The sequence below is a fragment of the Melospiza georgiana genome, chromosome 8 (assembly GCF_028018845.1).
Source record: "Melospiza georgiana isolate bMelGeo1 chromosome 8, bMelGeo1.pri, whole genome shotgun sequence".
NCBI classification, from domain to species: Eukaryota; Metazoa; Chordata; class Aves; order Passeriformes; family Passerellidae; genus Melospiza; species Melospiza georgiana.
The window spans coordinates 23,012,173-23,022,608 of record NC_080437.1 but is presented as its reverse complement, the minus strand read 5'-3'; the positions used below and the strand labels follow the sequence as shown (position 1 = coordinate 23,022,608).

The 10,436-nt window shown below is 39.5% G+C and overlaps 1 protein-coding gene across 1 annotated transcript in view; it reads left to right on the top strand.

Moving 5' to 3' along the window:
- Positions 1-2,496: 2,496 nt before the first annotated feature.
- ADGRA1 (adhesion G protein-coupled receptor A1) overlaps positions 2,497-10,436 on the top strand; it is a 249,735-nt gene continuing 241,795 nt past the window's right edge. The window contains exon 1 of the mRNA XM_058029388.1: positions 2,497-2,717. Coding sequence (XP_057885371.1) covers positions 2,497-2,717 — 221 coding nt within the window. The remainder of the gene's footprint in view (positions 2,718-10,436) is intronic.

Sequence of the window (10,436 nt, the reverse complement as noted above, 5' to 3'; positions counted from 1 at the left end):
TTAGGAGAAATTGAAGGCTATAAGTTCAAATATTAATTAGAAAAATTTCTCCATTCTGTTTAACATCACAGACACCTAAATTCTCCAAGTATCTTTGACTTCAAAAAACCTCATAATTCTCTCTTTGCGCACACCAGCCCCCAGCTAAGGAGCTCATGACCTCTCCATGCTATCTGTGTCAGTGCCCGAAGGTGGTACCCCAGCTGCAGGCACACAGTTTGTCTAAAACTGGCACTTTGCACCCCAAACACAGTGCAATGTTGGCTGCTTTTCAAATCAAAGCACCACAAGTTTCTTTCTTTGCCTCCTACAAGGGAATCCAGGATTGTAGTGCTGTCCTAAGCCATGGGAAATTTAGTTGTTTGCATGTCATGAGTGGGTGGAAGTTTTATCTTTCAGAGTCTGTGAAAATGACCAGCTCCTGCCTGCATTAAATGTTCTTCTGTGCTGGCTGGTGACAGCTGAAGCAGCATTGAGCTCTCTTGGTGCTCCAGTCCTTTTGTACTTGACTGGGGAATTGTTTGGACTGTGAGATCTCAGGGCAGGAACCATCATCTGTGCTTATAAATTGTCTAAAATTGGATGTTCTTGATATTTGTAGATGTCAGTGAGAAAAATTGAAGATGGCTGAACTTTTTGTGTTTATGTGTAATAAAGCAAGAAAAAAAAATGCATTAGGAAATGGAGGGGAGTTTCCTCTTATTTTTTGCCTCTAATGTTTTGAATAATTCCTATTCTGCCTTTATTCTAGAATTTGATAGATGGCTTCAATGTGAATGCAAACCTTCTTATTCCCTAATGAAACAGTATTTAAAAAAAATCAGTGAAGTAGGAAAAAATGTTAAAATTCTGATAGCATATGTTTAAGGGCTGAGTTTGACTGAAAAATTCCATTTCTTCTCAGCAAGGTTAACTCTGAACAAAATCTATGCTACCATCTTAATAAGTGCATATTCTTCACTTGCACTTTCAAAAACAGTGTGGATGTGACAGAATTTTTCAAAGCTAAAAGAGCATTTTCAAAATTAAATACATTGGGTTTCTTTATGATAAATAACATCATGCAACCATAGCAATGTTGAGTGGTCTCCTGAAATACAATCCATTTTGCTGCCTGCCAGTAAGCCTTACACAACTTTGCTTTTAAAAATAAAAGAGCAGAGGTTGTAATATTTATGATTTTTTAAATCAACAACTGTTCAGAAAAAGATTGTTGGAGAAAAATTTCCTATTACCCTTGAATTTCACAAGGCCACTACCCCTTCTATCACTTATTAATACTATAGTGCCTAAAGGCTCCAATTAGGTACTAGAACAGTGATAACAGGCACTGTAAATGTGCAAGACAAATCTTCCCTAAGGGGCTATAATAAAATATTATTTTATAAAACCCAAGTAATTTCTTAAAATAGCTTTATAGCTATGGCAGACTATTACTAACTTTGGCCTAGATCCTGCAGTGAAGATGTGCATTGTGAGTCTCCATCCAGCAAGTGAAGACAAGGAACCTGCTCTTTTAGCAAAGGGCCATTAAAAATGGAAGTTGCTGGTACAATGTGGAATTTTTTTGTTCACTTCTAGGAAAAAAACAAACAAACAAACAACCAAAAAACCCAAACAGGGTAGCTTGTTGTTAATGCTGAAAACCTAGCCTAGAAGTTACTAGTCAGATCAGAAAATAACTATTGAGGATGCTCCAAAGCCACCGAGTGCCATAGAGGACAGAGATGTACAAGTAGAAAAGAAACATGCTCGTTGACCAGGATGATGAAGAGTCTTTGACTGATCAAACCTTTGCTTAGGTCATGTTCACAGCATTTTCTGAGGTGTCTGAAGCCAGCTAACTGCAGGGACCCTTCCCGGTGGCGGTGGCTGGACTGTCCCGTCTCTTGGTCTGCACTGCCCCTTACCCAAGTCCCGAAGCGAGTTTCCCACAGCCATAGGTGCGAACAGCACTGAGCACACGTGCTCCTCAAGAGCGCTACCAAAGGTGGCTATATTCAAAACTGCATTCCGGACCCGCACGATTTTCCCAGCTCCCGATTTCCTGCCCCGTGCCCGGGCTGGCCGCGCCTCTCGGGTCTGCGGCGCGTCCTTGGCGCATCTGTCCGCTTTCCCCGGGGCGCGGACCCCGCCGGGGCACCGGGCGCAGGTAGCGCCGCTCCGGGCGCTGCGGGGCCGCGGCTGCCGGCCCGGGGGCGCGCCCGGTGAGCGGCGGCGGGAGGGAGGGCGGGAGGGAGTGGCGGGGGGGCCGCTGAGCGCCGCGGGGTCCGCCCAGCGCCGCGGCCGCCCGGGCTGCGGCAGGAAAGGAGCGGCGGCTCCTCAGAGAAAGGAGGAGGAGGAGGAAGGGGGGGTCCCTGCGAGCGGAGCCGGCCGCAGCGAGAGGCGGGGCGGGGTGGGCGCGGGAGGCGTGCAGGGCCCGCGGAGCGGAGCGGCGCGGACGGACGCGTGCCATGCGCGGCGCGGCTGCCGGCGGCTCCCGCTCGCTGGCTCAGCATGCGCGGGCTGTGCCCCCGCCTCTGCCTGCTGGCCGCCGCGCTGGGGCTCTGCGGGGGCAGCAGGAACTGCCCCGACCTCATCGTGGACCGCTGCCTCTGCGCCGCCGAGCGCGCCAAGGGGCCCGGCCGCCCGGCCCTCCGCATCAAAGTGGTCTGCACCGGCGGAGACTTGGTGGAAACTTTGCAGCCCGCCGTGCTGCCCAACCGCACCGTGTCCTTGTGAGTACGGCCCGCGGGCGGAGCGCACCTGGCGCGGGAGGGAGGACGGGGGACACGGGGGATCGAGGGGACCCCGCGCCCGCCGCTCCGGAGCCGCGGAACCGCTCCGTGCCCGCTGCAGCCACGACCCTGCTGTTTAAAAGTCTGTGAGAGTTTGCGGGTGTTTGTTTATTTATTTAATTAATTTTTTTTCATGTTCAGTTGGGAAACTCCTGCTGGCGTTCGGGTCCAAGTGGGGCAGCTGGGCTCTCCCTGGTGTGAATTGCTCGCTGCTGCGGGCGGCGGTGTGGGAAATGTCAGTGGCAGCAGAACTGATGGAGCTCTCTGCTGTACCTCTCCGGCAGCCACGGGACGGGCTCGCACCGTCCGGGCAATAAATGAATGGTATCGGTAATGCTGAACTGCCTCCTGGAGTGCTGTGTCATTAACTGGTTTTCCCTTTCTCTCTCGTCTTCTCTTAATAAAGTTTGGAATTTGATGTCACCTTTTTAAAGATGAGTTTCTATACTGCGGTATGAAACTCTCAAATCTCCCATATCGTTCAGAGTTGTCTGGTAATTTAAAATGATTCGGGGTACTGTGAATTAGGTTATGATACTTTGTTGCCTGTTGCACACAGCTAAACTTGAATAAATAGCATGTTGTAAGTAAGGTAGTAGAACTCTCTGTGATTGTATCCTCAAGTACAGCTGAAAGTAATGTCCCTGTAATGCACCCGAGCAGTAATAGCTCTGTGACATTTACCCTTTGGATCATACACATATCTACAGATCTTTTACTGTTGAATTTAGTTCTGTTGACAATTCCTGCTATGAACATCTCCACTGTTCAGTGCATTTTCTTTAAGTCAACACTTTTGGGAGGCAACTGGTAAAGATAGTAATTCATAACATCTGGGGAGCTTGTGCTTGTAAATGTACAGATGTGCTGTGTATGCTCCAGTTCAGTTTTAGCTATAACTGTTGAGTGACTTGATGCTGATTATCTGTATGCTTATTATTTATTTAGGAAACTTCTGCTTCTATACAAGAGACAATAATTGCACTTCCTCCTAAATTTTAATAGGCTGGTTTAGAATATTACATGACTTACCAACATAAGCTTTAACCTCAGTGATAAATTCACTGCTATTTCTATAGTTTGTATAACTGGTTATGGAGTTAGAGGTGGTACCCACCAGATTTATAAAATGTCAACATCTTGGGGAGGCAGGAACTACTTTTTCCTCTTGGTTATAAAGCTATAGAAACTCTCACACTCAGCATGTCTGCAAAGGTTTTTCCTCTTAAGCATTGACTTGCAGAGTCTTATTTTGGTGTTTAAGAAACTTTTGCTGAGGTAAGTACCAGTCAAGGAATCCAGCTGACCATGAGATCAACAGAAGTATGCATTCACTGCAGTGAAAAGAAATTGAATTGGAAACAGAAGTGAGAAAAGATGAACAGGGGAGGTGGTGTGTTTGAAGTGGTAGGTGGGAGGATTTGCTCACTTATACATATGATTTAAGGCACCAGTAGCAAGCTTGATCTTATCAACCGAAACACATTCATTTCAGGTAACACTTGTTTAAAATTAATGAGAAAGGTACTGTGCTAGTTTTTTAAACTTAATAGCAAATACCTCTTGACCTGAGAGCTGATTAGTTGGCCTTAGTTGATACAAAAGATACAATTTACAGTTTTTTTTGTATTTCATATGGACAAGTATAGTACTATGTATCACATAAACATATCCCTTTTCCTCATACAGTCTCTCATCCCATTTTTGAGAATTTTTTTTTCTTTCCCAGAAGTAAATTTAAGGTTAAATATTGAAGGTAAAAAAAAGAAAAAAAAATTAAAATCTGTATTAGAAGTTTTCAGTAGCTAGAACATACAGGTGAAAATGCAATTGAATATGTCAAAGGTTTTCCAGGTGAAACTGTTTTTTATGAATTAAGTTACACTTGTGGGATATGGCCAGCTGTAGAAAATAATGATAATGAGCTCAAGTATTAGTGCTGTTACATTTGTTTTTATAGCTGAATAAGACATGCAGGCAGAAGAGAATATTCTGGTAGATGCTGCTTGCTTCCATTCAGTTTTATGGGCCCACAGAGAGAAAGAGAGCTTTAACATATGGAGCATAACCTTTTGGATTGCTTTAACAATTAAGAAATATAGAGGTGAGTAAAAGAATATATGTTCAGATGCAATAATACTGTAATGAAACAATGTAATAAACATTTTGTGGGGTTTGGGGCAGATTATTCATTATATAGGGAGGCTATTTCCCTAGTGCTATCATCTTTTGGAAGGGAAGATCAAAGCCAAACTGGTAACTGCTCTGCGGAGATGGAAGAGAATTACCTCTGCTTTATCTCTTCAGCCATTCAGAAATTTAACATCTCATTTACATGCTCAGTAATGGTACTTATCAGCAAATTTAGAAGTTATGATTTGGTAGCTTAATTGAAGCCTGAGTTTGGTGGCTTAGGTTCTTTCACCTGAGTCACTGTGGGTCTTGTCTGAGTTTGATAGTTTAGGCTCCATGGTATATATGTACTGAACTATTGCTGCTAGGAATGCTTCTGACACAATCACACGTGGTGACTGCAAACCAGCGTGAAGTCACTGAAGAAATGCTTATTCTTGACATGTTTGGACCAATTACTTTGAGATTATGAGGTGAGGAAGTCTGCAGAGTTTCTTTGAAATCATTTGAACACTAGAGCTATTCAGTACTGTCTAAATGCTCCCAATGATAATCACACTAGAAATAAAATCAAAATATAAGCTGAAAAAGCACCTATTCTCTCCTCTTTATTTTATGTTAAAACCCAAACCAAACAAAAAACCCCCTTGTCCTGCACTCTGTTTCACTGTCTTTATTTAGTATTTCACTGCTTTGGAAACAGGATTCATGAACTTGATGTGGATCAAAAGTAAAAACTTAGCTGTAGCTTCACAAAGTGTTTGCACGTATCCTGTTAAAAGAGATTCTAGTCCTTATGAATTTGCAACATGCATCTCTTGCTTTGTATTTTGGGACAGGGTGGAGAAAGGGAATTACTTTTTTTTTTTTATTATTTTCCATGGAGAATACAGCTGTTGAATCACTAATTTATGGGATCTGCTCTCGCCATTTCACTCTCAGTAGGCATTAAAGTGTAGACCCAACAGAAGGAGTCATATTGCTTCAGCATAATGTAGTTTTCTCATTTTAGACTCTGTGGTTGAATACTTGGGAATTATTGTATGAAACCAATATTTTACATTTTTTTAATCAGTGTGGTTGGGTTGTTAAAATGTAACTCTAGGGAATGAGTCTATTTGCAATATTCCGTCTCTTCTGTGTTGATGGAAAAATTAGTTGTAAACTTTTTGACTGAGTTGCTGAAATTTGGGCTGTGTGGAGATGTTGCTATGCTGCTTTTTACAATGTGAAACTTCTGCAGTTTGAAATTTTGGGAATTAGGAGATTGGATTCTCTACTGGACAGTATATTGGTAGGTTACTTACATACTTGTTTCTTTCATATCAAGTGGTGTTAAAAACTTCATGCTTTTAATCTTAGAAGTTCTCAGTTCAATAGGTATCACTGGGCAGAATGGACTTTGAAGTTATAAATGCCATCAGTTTCTGATAGTAGCATCACTTTTTTTTCCTTCCTCAATTCAAAAGAAAGTCTAAGATGTATACCAATGGTTGATATTTTTACAAATTCTACCCACAGATACACCTATTGAAATGTGTAATTTTAAACTGTCATAATAGAAATGAAGAAAATTTATGGTAGTGTATGGCTTATATAAATTCTTGATCATACAGGATTCTTCATACTTTTTATGTCTAAGCCTTTCTTCTGACTTTGAATTGTCTCAAATTCCTCAGATTCTGAATTTCAGAGTAAGGCTACATGACTCCAATGGTAATCCATAGCCATAATATGTATGAAGGGTGTTCATCTTCAAAGCACTTCACAAACATTAAATACTCTTCTGAAAGCAGCATTGCCCCACTTTCCTCTGTCCCAAAATTACTTTTATGTCACATTCATTTATATCATGTCCACTGGAATTTTTTCAGAGTTATTATATTACTGTGTTTTTTTCATGTCTAGTCTGCTCTTTTACACCCCTATATTCAGTTTAGGATATATCAATATTGTTTATTTGATATGAGCATCTTGTTTTAAAAAAAGATCACAAAAATGTTATGTCCCAAAGAGTTCAGCGCTTAAGCTAGCCAAAGCAAACAAAGAGTTGAAGAAAGACTGAACAAAAAATATTATTCAGTAGTTTTATTTCCATGTCTTGAAACTCACATATTCTTCTTTATTGATTTGAGACCTAACATAGCATTGCTGATTTGTAAATAAGAGCATTGTTAAAGAAGGTAGGGTGATTCTTGTTAGAAAGGTTTTTGTGAACATTTTCACCTTGGTTAGTTTATTGTGTTCACTCAAAGTGGCAGGAAAAAAGAAAAAGAAACAGGTTTCCTGCTTCATTATTTATATGTATATACATATTTATAAACGCTTTCTCTGAAACTCTTAAATAAAGAAAAAGAAAAAAACAGTTTGTGGAAGAAACTCCTAATAAGGAAGTCTACATAAAATACACCAAAGACTTGGAAGGTCTGGGACAGATGGTTAGGGAGAGCAAATTATGGAGAAGATAAAGGTTGTAGTGATGAAAAGTCTTCAGATATTACTCAAATGTTAGTCTAATTCTCCTTGATAATACATTTTATATATTCATCTAGAGTGGCCATATGATATTTTTTTGTTTTGCTTTTTTCTGACAAGGATATACCTGCACCTGAAAAGTACTAGTAGTGTGACCATTTCCAAATGATGACTCTTTTATGAAACTAGTGCATTTGGCATCACTGGAAATGGTAACCCAAGAGGGGTGTGAAAAAAATTCTGCTGTGGAAAATAGAACTCTCATAGCAAATAGTGTTCAAAATACTATAAATGCTACTTTAATAGTTACCATATACCATAACTTTTTAAAGGTATATGAGTCATCCTGAAGTTTCTTTCTCTATTATTATTAAACTGTAAAGGCCACGAGTTAAAACAGTGCCATATATCATCCTGGTGCTTTTACTTCCTCGAGTGTGATGTTGTCTGAAGAAAGCAGTTTATGTAAGAGGATGGGATAAGAATATCTGGAAACAGGTAAAATTATTTTACAGTATCGAACAGTTCGTTAATTTGGTAATTTAATGTAGAAATCAAGTCCTATTTTTGTTGCATACTAGGAAAATTGCAGTATTGTGGTCTTTCACTAAGTTTCATTCCAGAGGTAAAAATAAACTGGTGAGGATAGCCAGGGGGAGAGCAATGCATGTGGGAAAGGAGTTTTATCATGTAAGTATATGATGTGATACCTATTGAGAAGTTCTAAATGAAGCTGAGGTTTTATGATACAGTGTAATTTGTCAGTTGTCTGGCAACTGACCTTGTTTGCCTTAAACAGGAAGAGATTTAATAGATCTTATTGGCTCTCTTATATTTTTTTTTTGGTATGTTCACCTAATATTCATAAAATCTATTTAATTTTATTGATCTAAAGATATGTGCAACATAAATTAGTTTCTGAAGTGTATGTATTTGCATCTCTTGCAGTGAGCTGGTGCCAGGGAGGTGATTTGTGTATATGAAATCTGCTTTTATATCAAGCTGCATGAGTTGCTGGCTCTTGGGACCAAAGTGCTGTCATCTCTTAAAATGGATTGTTCTTAAAAGATTTGAAAATGTGATGCCTTTTTTTTTTTTGGTTTTTTTTTTTTTTTTTACTTTTGTTTGAAGGCATTCTAGAATGTTACTCAAAGTAAATTTTTCTTTCCTTGTCCCCTTCTAAATATCCTGACAGTATAATAAAATACAAGGTGAGGTGAAGAGTGGGGAGTGGTGAAGTGGTTAGGAGAGAGGTGAAAGTGGGAAGGTCCAGAAAGAAAGGGTCTAAACAGTATTATTAAAAGGAAATTCCAAAGGTTTAGAATTTTATGTGTTGTCCTTTTTCTGCATCCTCAGTGTTTTAAAATCACAAATATTTAAATGATAGATGCTTTATAACAACAGAATCACATTAACCCCCTGTGATGCTAGAAACCCATTTATTACTTTGCTGTTAAAACAGACCCAGAAACTTTATGGGCAGAAATAACCAAAGAAAAACTATGTTTTTGTGAAAAGTTTCTCCCAATTTGAGTTCCTCTGTCATCACAAATTTTTCCACTATTGGATTCAGCCATGTTCCAGCTTATCCATCCCTACTTTCCTCACTGATGTCTTTTGCCTTGGTTTTATAATACAGAGCTGCCATAAATGCGAAAGTTAAAGAGCAGAGTACCTTTACCAAGGCAGAACTTCTGCCCTAGCAGCCAATAGGAATCACACATTTGTATATCTGCTCCTTACACGCTTTGTCCATGCACATCTGAGAGCCAAGGCTTTCACCCCGCTTGGTTTTCACTACTCAATAATATTGATGCATGTTTTCAATAATTGCTATTTATGCCATTTGATTTAGATTTTGGTGGAAAAATAGCCTATTGATTCTAAGCTTCCTCCCTTTCCATGTTTCTAATGGAATATCCAAACCCTCACAGCAATAAAAGCATACAAACCATGAAAAGTTTGAGTATGTACTTAGCCAGTCAACTGTGATTATTTTCTATCAGTTACAAGTTTACTGTCTAGTTCTCGACTTGTCAAATATGATTTGGTTAAAACCTCTGTATTATCTATGATATTAGCATTTTTTCCTCTACTTTAGCAATTATGCAATACAGGGAACACAGTTTAGGCTTTGTTCTTAGTCTTGTGGCAGCATGCCATTCTTCACCCTTCTCTTAAAATCAGTTCCAACTGTGTTTTCATGCCTGGGACTGATTTGAGACTGTTCTGAAGTTATGGTTAGTCATGAAAGCTCTGGTTTTGCAATTTCTGTTACAGTCTTGCAGAGTTGTTGACAGTTTTTTTTCTGTACTTAGTTGGATATCATCTTATCTGAACAGCAGTTTGTCAAATGCATAAACAGTTCTGCCAATAACACAAGCACACTGACGTTTATGGGTGTTATGCTCACAGACCTGTAAGTGTGCAAAAACCTGAGATTGATTCCTAGATCATATAGAATCTGGATTTGTTGATAGCTGTGCAAAAATAAGCAAATTATTTTAAACTTGTATTTTATGCTTGCCTTTGAGTGCCTATTCATCAAAACTTACAAGGATGGAAGGACACTGGTCTGTGTTTTCAGCATTTCTACTGTAGGCTTGGTACAACACACAATGAGGTTTAATGGATTTTCTATGTTATTAAGGTATCATTATGGCTTTCAAGTAACCTGGTAAGTCAAGGTCTCTAAATTATGAACATTTATGATTCTCCTTGTTTATTGAAGAATTCATAGCAGTCAAGCTGATGTCTCTTCATAAAACCTTTTTCTTTATGTTATGAGATTGCCTGTCCCAGAGAACTCATGTTTTGTAATCAAAAGTATTAATTGCAAGGGTAAAGGTTTTATGTGTACTGTGACTTGAGAAAAGAAAAACTGGATCATAAAATGGAAAATAAGGTTAAAGCTAGTAACAACAAAATCAAGCCTGGAAAATGTGAAGAAAAGCATAATGGAAGAATTGAACATAACATTATTTTATATTCATAGTTCCCTGGCAACATTTGTGTTTATATTTGCATTAGAAATTAATGTGCATGGTACCG